At 38.4% G+C, this 15,928-nt stretch overlaps 1 protein-coding gene across 2 annotated transcripts in view; it reads left to right on the forward strand.

Moving 5' to 3' along the window:
• The window catches only part of ZSWIM6 (zinc finger SWIM-type containing 6), a 195,462-nt gene extending 181,893 nt beyond the window's left edge, over window positions 1-13,569 (forward strand). For both annotated transcript variants that reach the window (XM_053223321.1, XM_027041265.2), the window contains exons 10-14: window positions 2,969-3,104; window positions 6,262-6,419; window positions 7,051-7,214; window positions 8,939-9,020; window positions 10,821-13,569. In XM_053223321.1, coding sequence (XP_053079296.1) covers window positions 2,969-3,104; window positions 6,262-6,419; window positions 7,051-7,214; window positions 8,939-9,020; window positions 10,821-11,683 — 1,403 coding nt within the window. In that variant the 3' untranslated portion in view covers window positions 11,684-13,569. The remainder of the gene's footprint in view (window positions 1-2,968; window positions 3,105-6,261; window positions 6,420-7,050; window positions 7,215-8,938; window positions 9,021-10,820) is intronic.
• The last annotated feature ends 2,359 nt before the right edge of the window (window positions 13,570-15,928 follow it).

Raw genomic sequence — 15,928 nt, forward strand, 5'->3', positions numbered from 1 at the left:
ATTTAGAACTGTTGCATACAGGGAAAGGATTTAGAGAAAATAACATTTCACTGCCTTTTATTTGTCCAAAGCTAAAGATCTCTTTGAAAGAAAAACCTTTATCAAATATATTACAGTATCATACATTTGTGTGTTTTATAAGTGTATTTTAAAGGGAAAATGTTCTTAATAACAAGAGTAATTTTGGTAAAATTCTTGATAGTAATTTTTTGAAGCACTCTCCTTAACTTTTTTTTCTTCTAAAGATTAAAAAAAGCCTATCTTGGCAAATTTCAGGTGATCTTCATTCTTTTATTACTGTTTTGTTTTAGTTCCCTCCTGTTTAATTCCTTTTGATACAAGCAGTACCATTAGCCACAAACTTTTATGTTGTCATTGGCTCTTAGTAACTGAGTTTTGATTTCCATTATACTGAAGGACAGGAAGAGAATGTGTGCTTTTTATAGAGTTGATAGTGTCTTATACCTGTTTATCATTTGCCTTTTTAAATGTCTCCATGTTCATTACTCATGAATATTTTAAAACTTTTTCTTAGCTTTTGATTAGCGCATCCCTCCCTGTTAAACATTTTTTTTAAAGAACTGTGCCTGCTAAGGAATGCTGTTGATTCATCACAGCTTCCTTTCTTTTCTGATCCTGCTAGGACTGTAAAGAATGGGTAGTGCAGGACGGGAAGCAGTCTAAGGGGAAGCCAAGGGACCATTTCTGTAAACTCCTGAAAATAAGCACTCCATGACTGAGTTCACTGCACTGGGGCATCAGTTCTTCTTACAGTTACTTTGTAAATTTCAGGAGCATAGTAGTTAGCAGACACTAACTATTCTGAAATAAAAGATGCTAACTTTTTCTGAAAAAGAAACAGTAGTAACCAACCCTGTATTGTTGCTGCGTGTTGATCGCTTTTGGCCACAATGCAATATTGGCACATTGGGCCACTTGACATAATGGTAAAGCACTTCTGGGAGTTCAGGGATTACACTGATTATTCATCTACAAATAATTCTGAATAATCGGCCAAATGTTTTTCTTGTTGGGAGGTATCATAACAAGAAGTGTTGATTATGCATCCTGGCCTGTTTTGCATAGCACAAAAAGGTAACTTGATGATTTAAGGGAAACATTGAAAGGAAATGGAGGAGAAATGAAGAAAATAGATAGTCTACAAGTTTGCTATAACTAGGCCTTAAGTAGAGTTAGTGTCTTAGTCTTCCCAGGCTGCCATAGCAAAATACTGCAGAGTGGGTGGCTTAAGCAATAGAAATTTCACATAATTCTGGAGGCTGGGAAGTCCAGGGCCAAAGTGCTCGATAATTAAATTTCTGGTGAGCCCTCTCTTCCTGTCTTGTATATGTCTGTCTTCTTGTGCTCTCACAAGCAGAAGGGTAGAAAGAGAAAGAGAACTCTTTGATATCTGTTCTTATAAGGACACTAATCCTATTGGATCAGGGCCATACCCTATGAACCCATTCAATCTTCATTACCTCTGTAAAGGCCTTATGTCCAAGTATAGTTCACCTTGGGAGTTGGGGCTTCTGCATATGAATTGGGGTGGGGAATATAAACTTTCAGTCCATAATAATAATTTAAATAGTTTGGCCTCATTATTTAAACTAAAGGCAGAACTATAATGCTATATATCAGCTTTTGCAGAATATTTTTAAATGTCTTAAACGTAAAAGAAAGGTCATGGATTTGGTAAAATTAGAACTCTAGGGTGGATTTTAGTTTGCCTAGGTAAAAAAACAAATTTTTATGAGAATACGATTTTCAAAGTCCTTAAATAATGAACAGTTCAAAAATACTAACCAAAAAATACAGAAATGTTAAAATAATCTCTATTAAAATTATCTGTAATGTATCATGCTCCTACTCAGTGCCCAATTCCAACTCTTCACACCATTTCTTCTGAACTGACATTTCTTGCATTCTAAACTCTTCGCCAGACTGATTTTTCTCATGGAAAACAAATGTATTATGTCCTTTGAGCAGTAGTGTCATGGTTCATAATTCTAGAAATCATTAAACAAATGTTACCCAAAGGTGACATGGAAACTAATTTATTAAACACTTTACAGTAACTAAACCTCAGAGTACCTAAGTGGAAAGTAGTTGAACTAACCACTGTGGTTTCCTTTCAAAATTTATTTTAAAATTTGGTATTGCCTTTCTTCGGGCAGCGTTCAGAGAGCTCACAAGGGAAGTTAGTTCTGTCACCATGCCTGTCATAACCTACTAAGAAATGAGTTTTGACAGCTTAAATGTAATTTTACTTTTGAAATTGGTCTTTTGGAGCCCTCAAAGTAGTAGATTTCCAGTTACTTTAATTTTTTTTTTCTTTTGCCTGTGGTGAGTATCAAATGGATTACTAACTATTCTTTTATTGTTAATCACTTTCCGAGAATTAATACCTATTTCTGCTTATTAGAAGCAACTGTGTTTAAAGTCTTTGCATTGGGATTTGTGGTTTAAGAGTCCTCCCTTGAGGCGAAGCACTCTTTTCTGGAAACCTGACTTGTCCATGCCCACAAGACTGATGGGGTCCGGGGGCAAGTTCCACAGTTAAGCTGCACAGTCTTCTGTGCGTTTGCAAATCTGGATGCTCAGATGTCACACAGTGAGAAAGGATGTCTCTTGAATTCAGTGAGATTTTATGCTTCAGAGGGTTTCTTTCTCTGAAGCAGTTATAATATGAAAAAGCTCTGCCCCTTAGTTCTGTGATTCTCATTTTCGCTATGGTACAGTTAGTTGGGGACTGTTCCTGAAGTGATTGGATACTGGATACTACACCCTGTGGAATCATTTTTGACTAAGAATTGTATTTCTTTCTACTATGTCACTTTGGTTACATTCTTAACTAGAATAGCTTGTATATGTCATAACGTTACATAAAAATTTTTAAAAATATACTTTACAAGAAGTTTTAGTTCCTTTTTTAGGAATGTAAAATGTGTATGCTCTCTTCCCACAGCCGGACCATATAGTGGTTTAGGCGAAATAATCCATCGGGAGAGCGTTCCAATGCACACATTTGCCAAGTATCTCTTCACCTCTCTCCTACCTCATGATGCTGAATTGGCATACAAAATTGCACTGAGAGCAATGCGGTACGTATTCACAGCCCAGTCGGGCAGAGGCAATCCAAATTCCCCACTGGGAAAAAAATGGCTGTTAACTGACTTCTCATTCATTCATATCTCTTGTAGGCAGCAGCAAAGCTAAAGAAACTATTTATGCTTCTTGGATTGTTGTAGTGGTGGTTTGTTTGTTGGTTTATTTGGCTTTTTATTTTACAGTAAAGGAAGAATTGTCTCCTAGACTGCTATCATACTTGTGCTCATGGTGGCTTTTTCTTACTTTTCTTGAAGCTAGAATTTGGGAATTAAAGAACAATTTTAGGCCAAGTTTAATCACAAGGGAGCAACAGTTGAAACCTTCCTAATAAGTTAATTGTTTTGAAAATATTAGATTTTGAAACAGTGGTAAATAATAAGTTTACTTGACTGAATGTAATAACTGAGGGAGCCCTTCACACCTGCTGCATCAATAGTGTAGGGAAGGCCATAGTATCGCTGAAACCCCTTTGTGCTCACCTGGAGCTTAAGGGAGGATGAGGCCTGGTGACTAGGGTTGAAGGCAGCACTATTAGGCATTTTCCAGGACCTGCTCTCCTCAGTCTGACTACTTCCATCTCCTCCCCAGCCCTCCCTTTCATGAATGATAATTAGATTATGTTGTTCTCTGCTACTGACCTTCCTATTTTCACTTTCCTTTTTATTTATTCTTAAAAAATTTTTTAGAGAGAGTGCACAAGACGGGTAACGGGGGTGGAGGGGCAAAGGGAGAGAGAGAGAATCCCAAGCAGACTCCACACTCAGCACGGAGCCCAGCACAGGGCTGGATTCCACGACCCTGGAATCATGAACCGAGCCAAAATCAAGAGTCGGATGCTCAACTGGCTGAGTTGCTCAGGTGCCCCTTCACTTTACTTTTTAAAGTCTGTTCATCAAATATTTTTTACCATGAATTTGTCTAGGTGAATATTTTTTAATGAATTCAAGATTATATTTTTTAATCTTAACTGTTGCCTATTAAACGTTAAGGACCTGAAAGGCATATCTCCTTTTCTTAAAATATGAGATTTTTCCTTTTTTAAATAATTAAAACATTCCTGTCTTAAAGTGCAGATTAGACTTAGTTATAGTCACCAAAGAAAGACAGACCATGTACACACACGCCTAAGAGTTTGAGGTGCTGGGGAGTAGTTTGGTCCCGTAGAATCTTTTCATCAAAGTTTCTGTGTCCAGAAACATTGTAGTGGATTCGAAAGAAATTCTTGCCTGTGTGAGGGCAGCTTACATCTTTCAGGAGGCCTCTTTTTTTATGCAGTGAGTGTGCATGCTTGTGTGTGTGTGTGTGTGTGTGTGTGTGTGTATACCTACCTGTGTGCCCATGTGTATTGAGTCTGACGTCTTTTAACTTGGTATTCTTTCCTTGGCGCCATGAAATCTGTTTAACCTGTCAGAGAAACCTTGTTGAGTTCTCTCTTATCTAATTTTTATAATGTCCCCAGATCAATTAATAACTAACATAAGCAGAAATCCCCCCACCAAATTACTTTATACCCCTTGGTCTATTTTAGGGCACAGTTTTGTAAGTTTTTATTCCCATTTTTGGAAGCTGAAATAGAAGTTGTCAGACGAAGACAGATGCTTAGCTCTATGCTTCCATAAATCTTAAGAATTTTGCTCCTGTTTGAAAGGGAAGAATGCTAATGTTATATGATTGCTAGGACCACTGTAAAGTTGAGGGGTCAAATAAAAGGTTTCTCTGTGATTCTAGCTTATGGGAAGGTATCTGTCAGGTAGAAAGGCTTGCTTTGTAACACTCAGAAACTCACTGATGTCTGTCCTTGGTTGCTGCCAAGGCAGTTTGTTTATGGGGGATATTAGTAGGGCCCTGGGGGATTGTTTTCCAACCCTTTCTTCTACTTGCCACTAGTCCTGCTAAAAGACTGCTGTGGAAGGGAGGTAGTGTGACCTACTAGAGCCTCTCAAGGCAGCCAGGGCAACAGGAAAGAAAAGAGACCTGTAGCTTACTTGCTTCTTTGTCCTTGTGGAAGTGAGAGAATGGTGGGAGAGCGGGAAAAGGGTGTTTTTAGCACTCATTTTCTCATCCTTTTAGCATATTGACCAGTTTCCTCTACAGCAACTCTGGAATGATCTGCCTGTGAACACAGGGGCATTCTAGGTTTTTTGAAAAGTTAAATAGCAACTCCACCAAAATTCTTCTTACTTAATAGCTTACCTTGCCACTCTTTAATGCTCACATCTCTTTGTCCCTAGATAAAAGGAAATGAAAGTGAGGCATTTGGCTTAGCAGAGCAGTAACTGCTCTTGGGTGAGGCCCCAAGGCCAGCCTCACACCCTTTGGTCTTCAGCTCTTATTCCATAGTCCCTAACACTGGTATACCTGAATTAAGGTCAGCGTTTTGATGATTGTAAAGGAATAATTGCAGTTGTAGCTACTCTGCTTATCTCTTTGGTACTTCTATCTGGAAGAGATTGCTAAGCACATGCTTTGTTTTCCAATAATTGTTCTTTATTTGTCAACATATTCTCAGTCAAACATAGACTGATTGAAATTAGAGATCTCACTGAATTTATGCAAGACTGTCAAAGGACAAATACTTGGATCATTTGCATTCGTCATCTCTGATAGGATTGATAGAACATATTCTAACTACAAATTCCTGAAGTAATAAGGAACTAATTCTGCAGGAAGCATGAGTTTATTTTTTGTCTAACTTCCCCTCTTGTGTTTTAATGAGTTAGCTTATCCATTTCAGCTATCCACTGATCCCTGACCGTTGCAAGCTCAGTCTTAAATGTTCACCTGACTATCAGTTTCTGTTGATTCTTATTTTTTTAATGAGTGATAAGATTCAAAAATTTTAAAGTAGGTAAACATCGAGCCTTGTGTTTCAGATCTCTTCATTGCTATATATCTTAATTTCCTTGAATAATTGCAATTTTTTGAATGATGCTAAGGAAAAGAAATCTCTTAAGTTTGGGTAATGAGCAATTAACAAGGTGACTTTGGCGTCCAGATAGCAGAGTGTAGCTGTACCAGCTCTTCTTGCACCAAGGACCTGAGCAGTTTCTCCCAGCATCTACCCATTCATCTGCTTTCTGACCAGACCCTGTGGCCAAGGTGATGGACCAGGAATAACTGGGAGCCAACTGCCTTGTCTTCTCATTACAGGTTACTAGTATTGGAATCTACTGCTCCAACTGGAGACCTCACCCGCCCACACCATATTGCGTCAGTTGTTCCCAACCGATATCCTCGTTGGTTCACTCTAAGCCACATAGAATCCCAGCAGTGTGAGCTGGCATCCACCATGCTAACTGCAGCCAAAGGTATTGGATTGTCCTGAGACTTCATGATTAAATAGTTTGCCTTTTTTATTTAAACGGTCATGTTTTCCATCCAGTTCTCAGTAGTGGTGCTAATGTCTGGTTGTAAGGACATTAGCTTATAAGGTAAAACAAGTGCTACTCACTTGAACCTGACGTTTTCCTCTTTTAATTGCATCATTAAACTCGGTGCTGACAGAGTTTAGGTTTAGTGTCATGCCATGTAAATGTAGGTTTAGTGTCATGCCATGTAAATGTGGTTCAGGTTCAGAAGCAGATTAAAATGTTAGGTGACATATTTTTTTTTCTCCCTGAAATATTCACCAAAAATATGTAAGTAGGAACTAAGGAGGGTTTTTTACTATCTCATGTTCATTCCGGTTAATTTTGTGCCTTTGTTACCGAAGATGTGTCTCCGTGTATCTTTGTGAAGTGGAGATTCATAGGCATGTAACTCTGGAACACTTAGTTGTAGTGACATCTGTGCCATATGTGAACATTTCAGGTAAATTAACTTGCGCTTTATGTTTTGTTTTGTTTCCTTTTTTCCCTCCCTCTTGTGTGTGTGTATATGTATGTGGTTGTATGATTTGTTTTGTTTTGCTTTGGTTTGGTTTTCCCATGTTCGTTGCAGGCGACGTTCGGAGGCTGGAAACAGTGTTAGAATCCATCCAGAAAAACATTCACTCCTCATCCCACATCTTCAAGCTTGCCCAAGATGCATTTAAAATAGCAACTCTCATGGACAGTTTGCCAGACATCACTCTTTTGAAAGTGTCTCTGGAGCTGGGCCTGCAGGTACATGACTGGTGGTCTTTCCTGGGGCACCACGAACTGCTAAATAAAGGCATCATCTTAGGGTTGTTTCTGTTTGGATATTTTAGTGCAGGCAAATGACTCTTCAATGCACAAAATGGTTAGACTTTAGAAGAGCACTGTATTTCAGAGCTATGCTCATTGCCAGCTGAACCAGACTGCTGCCTGAGGTGCAGGGACTGTACTTTTAGAAACCCTGTATGTGTCCTTCAATAACAAAGGTCATTTTCTGAATTATGGCCTTAACACTGCTGTTTGTCCTTTAATGAATAGAGGAGATTGTTGCTAGTAAGAGACTTAAATAGAACTATCGTGTATAATAAAGAATCAGTTGTGGGGTTAAATTTTTAGAGGAAGTATGAATTTTTATTGATGTTTGCATTTTCATTATAGATGGGCAGTTCTAGCTCCTTTTTATAACCTTGAGAAAATTAGGTAAAGGAGGAATGATTGGGCCAGGGTCCAGTTCCAGTATTCCGGCAGGCTTTCTTAGTCATACAAATGGATGTTTGCTTCCTTATAGTTTCTAAAAAAAATTCCTATATAAACCAGGAACTGAAAAGTTTAAACTTTGATCTGTCTCAGGAAATCTCTCCATTAAAATATATACCATATATACCATTAGAAGCATTGAAAGAAATTATTACATAATTACCTTAAGTATGGGGAATAGAATGTCCTGATCAGATGATTAATGTAGACTTTTAGTTACGGAGTCTCTTCATGATGGTTAATAAAGTTTAAAGACTTAGATTACAGGAAAATGTACTCACCCTATATAGTAGTGTCCAAGTAGAGGGTAGAGAGGATTGCTGCTATACAATGACATTTTAGAAGTTTCTTTTTAAAAATAAATTTGTGCTCTGTGGCTTATTTTTGTTATCATTTGCCTCTTTAAGGAATGATGCAGAAAGTACCATTAACACAAGCTTTCTGGTTATTTGGAATTCTGGCAGGTTTTTTTGGATAAATCTGGCAGATCACTTAGAACTTAACCCCTGCCTTATTCTTTCTAGGACCCAAGAAGAAATCCCACAATGCCTTTCTAAGGCTTTAGGCATGTCATTCCCCAGATGTTCTAAATCTTAAAGGGTGGGGGAAGTAGGAAGAGGTGGATCAACTTATTCTAGGATCTTATTAGAAAGTAAAAAACAAAATCAGATGACTAATGATGCCAAAAAATGATTTCTTTCCGTAGACCTAGGCATATCTTCTTGATCACCAGAAAAAAGAACACCCAGATTTTCAAGGAGTAACTAAAATGATTATTTTAAAATACCTGTTTGTCCACTGAGAGGTCCTAGTCAGAATTAGTTCATGAAGAGCCTCAGAAATCTAGAATCAGAGAATATGTTAAAGCTGTGGAGGAGGTGAGGGCATGGACTGTGCTTAATCCTGCAGTCCAGCGCTCTGGTTTTGCAGATGAGAAAAGTGATAATTGAGCAACTGGCCCAGGATGCCGCATCCGGTCAGTCGGCCGATTTGGAGTAGAATGTCGGCCCCCTGCTTCCTAGGCAAGGTCAAGGCCAGCTAGGGAAGCCATGGTCGAATCTAAATTGATGTGCAGAACTTTGCTCTAAATATGGCTCTCCATCCTCCTGGTCATAGGGAATACTCCTAGTAGTTTATACCTTGGGATGAATTATTTCCTTTTTCCATTGACTTAGGGTCATCTTCTGAAATATTTTGTTATCCTGTGTTTATAGGTTATGCGAATGACACTGTCCACCTTAAATTGGCGACGGCGGGAGATGGTGAGGTGGCTGGTGACGTGTGCTACTGAAGTGGGTAGGTAAACTCTGGAGAAGGAGAAACTTTCCCCAGTGCCTCCTGGTTGGATTTAACTCATCATTTATAAATACAAGAATGTTTTCCGTCTTTTAGCTGGATTTCTCGAAGGCTCCTTGTTCCTTCTAGCAACCCACAGGGTCTTCCTTTCCTCCAACCCCTGCCTCCAGCCTTTAGTTGTACTGTTCCTCTTCTCAACTATCACATTTGTGAGGCTTCATACTCCTGTTTAAAATTGAATAAGTCACTGAGTAAATACTTTTTGTTCATTTCTGTCATTCTTAAGGTGCTTTTAGTAACTTTTTGTGATAATCAGGCCTATGGTTGTTTCTTTAAGTTTTAATTTGTATTTATTTTGAGCGAGCTAAAGAGTGAGCAGGGAAAGGGCAGAGAGAGAGAGAGAGAGAGAGAGAGAGAGAATCCCAAGCAGGTTCCATGCTGCCAGCACAGCCCGATGTGGGGCTGGAATTCATGAACTGTGAGATCATTATCAGGTTTATAGTTTTATATTAAAGAGTTGCAGAGTGAATCCTTGGTAGGTTGGAAACCACATTTGAAACTAACTTGAGACTGTGGGTTAGTGGTTAGATCCATTTTAATTAAAATAATATAAAGTTATCTAGGTGTGCTGAGATTTTTCTTTATCATCTGAGGGCATATGTCATCACATCCAACAGATAAATGACAGTGTGGGTTAGGTGAGCTTTCGGGTATGTGAAACCTGTAAGAAGATCCTCCTGGTTGCCCATAATCTGCAATTTGTGAGACCATCAACCAACTGTTTCCCCTCTGTTGCGGTAAATCAGTACTAAAGAAAATTAGATTTCCAGTAGGAATGTCAACAAACAAAATGGTGGCTCCTTTACATGAGTGTTGGTTAAATTGTTTTCCTGTTTGCATGAGAAAAGAGTATATACCCCTCTTGCTGAGAGGACACTGCCACCTGAGTTTTTAGATATTGTAAAATCATTCTTCTTAGTTTTTTCTTTTATTAATCTTAATGGTCTGTTACTTTGGAAAAAAGGAAATTCGTCTCAGTATAGAAATTGTATCATTAGATCGTTGAGGTGATGCTTTAGTGCAGCATTACAAAAGTAATACCGGTTGGAGAACTGCTAATACAACTTCCGTACTCCTGCACCAAGGCATATACCTAACTCTCTTTTGAGTTTTAGTACCTTGTCTTCACATCACTCGCAGTTAAGATTTTCTTATGGCTCAGCCACATTGGGTCTCTGCCCTTAAAACGGTTATGTTATAAAGATCTTGTCAGACATTCCAACATCTGAGTCACCTGTAGGTCTGCCTCTGTTGACGTTTTTCTCTTGATGACGGATCATATTTTTCTGCTTCTTTGTGTGTCTTAATCATTTTGTATTGTGTGTACTTTAAACTATATACAAACACACACCCTCCATAAAAACTTTCTCTTTTGGTGAGAGTGGTCATTTTTTTCTGACTCAGATTCTGTGGTGGATAACTGACAGGAGGCCCCAGTGAACCAGAACTCATTAGCAATAAGCCATTTTCTGAAATGGCAAGCAGTGCAGTGCACATACCAGCTACCGAGGAAGTTTATTATGGGAAATTCATGTTTCTTTTAGGTATTTCACTGAATAATAATCTGTCATAACCTTATTCTAAAAGGTTGCACCCAGGCACATTACCTTCCAGGATTTCGTGGCCTAGCTCACGTCCTGTGATGGTTAACCATGTAAACGTTGATTGTTAGGTGGAAATAAGGCAAGACCTCTGTGCAGCCTCCTCGTCAGTAATAGGGCTTCTCTGTGTTCCTTGAAGGTGTCTATGCCCTGGACAGCATCATGCAGAGCTGGTTTACGCTCTTTACTCCCACTGAGGCCACAAGTATAGTTGCAACCACCGTGATGTCCAACAGCACCATCGTTCGCCTCCATCTGGACTGCCACCAGCAGGAAAAGCTGGCCAGCAGTGCCCGGACACTTGCATTGCAGTGTGCCATGAAGGACCCTCAGAACTGTGCCCTCTCTGCGCTGACCCTGTGCGAAAAGGATCACATAGCTTTTGAGACGGCGTACCAAATTGTTCTAGACGCTGCTACGACCGGCATGAGCTACACCCAGCTCTTTACGATAGCACGGTACATGGAACACCGCGGGTACCCCATGAGGGCCTACAAGCTGGCCACCCTGGCCATGACCCATCTCAACCTGAGCTACAATCAGGATACACACCCTGCCATTAATGACGTTTTGTGGGCCTGTGCGCTCAGCCACTCCCTTGGTAAAAATGAGCTTGCAGCTATAATACCTCTGGTGGTCAAGAGTGTCAAGTGTGCAACGGTACTGTCAGACATTTTGCGCAGATGCACTCTGACCACTCCTGGCATGGTGGGACTTCACGGAAGGAGGAACTCTGGTAAGCTCATGTCACTGGACAAAGCCCCCTTGAGGCAGCTCTTGGATGCCACAATTGGGGCCTACATCAACACGACGCACTCAAGACTCACGCACATCAGTCCTCGGCACTATAGTGAGTTTATAGAGTTCCTCAGCAAGGCCCGAGAGACCTTCTTAATGGCGCACGATGGACACATTCAGTTTACACAGTTTATCGACAACCTGAAACAAATCTACAAAGGCAAAAAGAAACTGATGATGTTGGTTCGGGAGAGGTTTGGTTGATAGAACTTGTATGAATGGGGGTGGGGGGTGGGAAGGGAGGGATGGTTTGTTTTTACTTGAGCCTGCCTTTGTACCCTTTTTAACTTAAAGAACAGAGCCACACCGGTATTATATGTGTATAGTTATATTGCGTTTGCAGACTAAATTGTCATGTTGTGAAAGTTTGTGTGTTTTTTAATTTTTTTCCCTTTTTCTTACTTTTTTTTTTCCTTTCCTTTTATTTTATTATAATTTTTAATTTTTTTCTTTTGGTTTTGTATGAGAGAGAGGTTAAAAAGGTTTGGTTTACACTGAGTATATGTTGTCAAGTGGCGAAAGTCCACATAGCTCTCCTGTTTTCTGTATACGTTCACAGCCTCAAAAAAAAAAAAATAATTGAAATGGCTTTAAAAACCAAACAGAACACCTCCATCCTGTGATAAGTACCTCGAATGGATTCAGCTTTACTCCTTTGTAACTCATCTTTACATTTTCAGCATATTTAAACAAACCAACAAAATGAAATACTAATAGTTAAAAGGCTGACCCACGTGGCTTTGCAGTGCTGTTCGTCCGGAAGCATGGCACACGATGCTTGTGCATGTGGAAACTTAGCGACTGTCAACATACATTCTCAGGGATTTATCAAAAAAAAAAATTAAAAAAAGAATGAGAGCATTTATTGTACTGTATATATATTATAGTATATGTCTGAATATTGAAAATATAACATGAACTAATTTATAAAAAATATTCTATGTAATGCAAAATACTTGAAGCTGCAGTAGCTTGGTTTTAAACAAAAACAAAAAAACTGAGAGAAAACCTATCAGAAGGACTAAAAGAGTGCGCCTTGCTTCAGGGTTGGCTCAGGCGGTGAACTTCATGCTGGGCATCTATGCAGAGCCACCTTTTGGATTGCATGGTTGGACTGCGATCTATTGGGAGAAATGATATATGTATATATATTTATACAGTTTATGTATACATATATATATGTATACACACAGACACCAGACACAGACACACCACCACCAACAACCACTACACCACACATGCTTGTAACAGGCACTAGAATAAAGAGGGACAACAAAATACACAGCCAGAGCAGCAAGCCTTAGCATTAAGAATATACAGTATGCCGGAACTGGGGTTCGTGCCTCCTAGCCTAGGAAACTTAAAAGAAATATCCTTTTGACACGAAACGCAAAATGTTTTCCAAAACAATTGACATATGATACAACGCCTTTGCAGTGAGCTAATAATAAGCTAACCTTTGTGCACAAATAACATTATATATATTATATATCTATTCTGCATAGGTATTTTGACTTTGTGCAGGACAGAAAGTTGTGTAGGTATGACTGTTCTACTTTTCAGTTTTCTTTCTTTTTTTTTTTAAATATATTTTATTTTCTCTAGAATTACTCAAAACAAAAGCAGCCTTCTATCTTGCCTTGTCTTAATGCTTTAAAATAACCAAACTGGAGATCTAACTACCAAACTGTTCATTATATTATTAAATACCAACTTTGGTTACAGTATAGTGTCTTTACTTTAGCTGATGGTTCTGTAACCTTGTGCTTTTTAAAGCAATTTTTATGTTTTGGTGCAAAAGTTGTCCAGTGTCTCCTGTTCCCTTCATTAGAGAACATGCTAGAGGTATGTTTGTAGGTATTTTTGTTTAGAAGAACTATTTCATGCGCTCCATTTTATTTATTATAATAGGTAAAAAGAAAAAAAAAAGGTTGTACTTCATCACCCATGTAAACATGCTCATGAAGTTGAAAGTAATTAAGATTTGATACACTGATATCAATTTATTTATGTAACTAAATCACTGTTTTATAAACTTGTTAATGATCAACAATTTTTGTTTTGATTAAAATTAGTTTTTTGAAAGTTGATTCTGCCTCCTTTATGGTATATCTCGTATTACGCTTGAATTTGGTGATTGTAGACCAGGATATTACCACATCTCCAAGTGTTTAATACTATGTTCATTCATCCAGTAAATATTTCTGTACTATTTTCTGGGCCCTGGAGATACGGTGGTGAACAAAATTGCACGCTGGAGCTTACTGTCTACTTAGTGGAGAAGACTGACATGAATCATATAATTACAAAGATAAAATATGAGACAGAATAGCTGATTTTTCCTCAGTCTGTACGTTTGGTCATTCTCCCTAATTAATAAACTATAATATGTTCAGGACTTGCTATATTTAATAAATGGTGAGTTTGTGAGAGGTTTTCTGTGTGTGTGGTTTAAAAGGAAATTGCATTATAGGGAGTGAATGCTGCATATGCAATATAAACATTTGTCCCACCTCATCTTCCTCAGAGATTATAGCAAAATGGTGCAGTTAGATTGTATGTATGTGTGTGTGTGTGTGTGTGTGTGTGTGTGTGTGTGTGTCTGTGGTAAAACCACATCACAAATATACCATGTTAATCATTTTTTTTAAAGTGTACATTTTGGTAGTGTTAGTATATTGACATTGTTGTGCATTATCTCTAGACCTTCCTCATCTTACAGACTAAATTTTATACCCATTAAACAATTTTGTATCCATTAAACAATAGCAGCCCTTTTTCTCCCTTCCCCCAGACCCTGTATAACCACCGTTCTACTTTCTGTGAACTTGATTACTTTAGAAACCTCATGTAAGTGCAATTATACAGTATTTGTTCTTTGTGTTTTGCTTATTTCACTTATTTCTGTAGTATAACATACTCCAGATCCATCCATGTGGTAACATGTGACGGGATTTTCTTCCTTTTTAAAAACTATTTATTATTGAATTATAGTTGGCATATAATGTTATATTAGTTTCAGGTGTACAACATAGCATTTCAACAATTCTATACATATTCAATGATAAATGTAGTTATCATCTGTCAACACACAATTTTGTTATAACATTAGTGACTATATTCCCGGTGTTGTACTTTTATCTCTGTGACTTATTTTATAACTGGAAGTTAGTAGCTCTTAATCCCCTTCACCTATTTTGCCCCCACCCCCACTGTTTGTTCTCTGTATTTATGAGTTTGTTTTGATTTTAAATTCCACATATAAGTGGGGTGCCTGAATGGTTCAGTCAGTTGAGCGTCTGACTCTCCATTTCAGCTTGAGTCATGGTCCCGGGGTCGTGGATTTGAGCCCCATGTGAGGCTCCGTGCTGAGCGTGGAGCCTGCTTAGGATTCTCCCCTTTCTCTCTCTCTCTCTCTCTCTCTCTCTCTCTCTCTCTCTCTTTCTCTGCCCCTCTCCCTCTCTTTCTAAAATTAAATTTTAAAAAATTAAAAAAAATAAATTACACATATAAGTGCAATCATGTGGTAATTGTCTCTCTGATTTATTTCGCTTAGCGTAATACCCTCTAGATTCATCCATGTTTTCGTAAATGGCAAGATCTCATTCGTTTTTATAGTTGAGTAATATACCTTTGCATATATGTACCACATCTTCTTTATCCATTCATCCATCAGTGAACAGTTGGATTGCTTTCATATCTTGGCTATTCTGAGTAATGTTACAATAAACATAGCGATGCTTGTATCTTTTCGAATTAGTGTTTTCGTTTTCTTTGGGTAAATACTCAGTAGTAGAATTACGGGATCGTACATGATTTATATTTTTAAAGAGTTTTATATATATATACATATATATATACGTGTGTGTGTGTATATATATATATATATATATATATACATATATATATTCAATCTTTATTTTTGAGAGAGAGAGTGCCAGCGGGAGAAGGGGCAGAGAGAGAGGGAGGCACAGAAACTGAAGCAAGCTCTAGGCTCCGAGCTGTCAACACTGATCCTGACATGGGGCTCGAACTCACGAACCGTGAGATCATGACTTGGGCTGAAGTGGGACACTTAACCAACTAAGCCACCCAGGTGCCCCAGGATTTGTATTTGTAATTAGTTGAGGAGCCTGTGTACTGTTTTTCACAGTATATCTTCCCACTAACAATGCACGATGGTTCTTTTTTCTCTATATCGTCACCAGCGTTTATTTCTTGTCTTTTTGATACTAGCTGTTCTGACTGGTGTGAGGTGATCTCTCATTGTGGTTTTCATTGGCATTTCCCTCATAATTTAGTGATATTGAGCATCTTTTCATGTGTATGTTAGCCATTCTTACGTCTTTCCTGGAAGATGTCTGTTCAGGTCCTCTGTCCATTTTTTAATCAGATTGTATTTTTGGTGTTGAGTTGTGTAAATTTGGATATTATATATTTTAGAGTTAT

The sequence above is a fragment of the Acinonyx jubatus genome, chromosome A1 (assembly GCF_027475565.1).
Source record: "Acinonyx jubatus isolate Ajub_Pintada_27869175 chromosome A1, VMU_Ajub_asm_v1.0, whole genome shotgun sequence".
Taxonomy (NCBI): Eukaryota; Metazoa; Chordata; class Mammalia; order Carnivora; family Felidae; genus Acinonyx; species Acinonyx jubatus.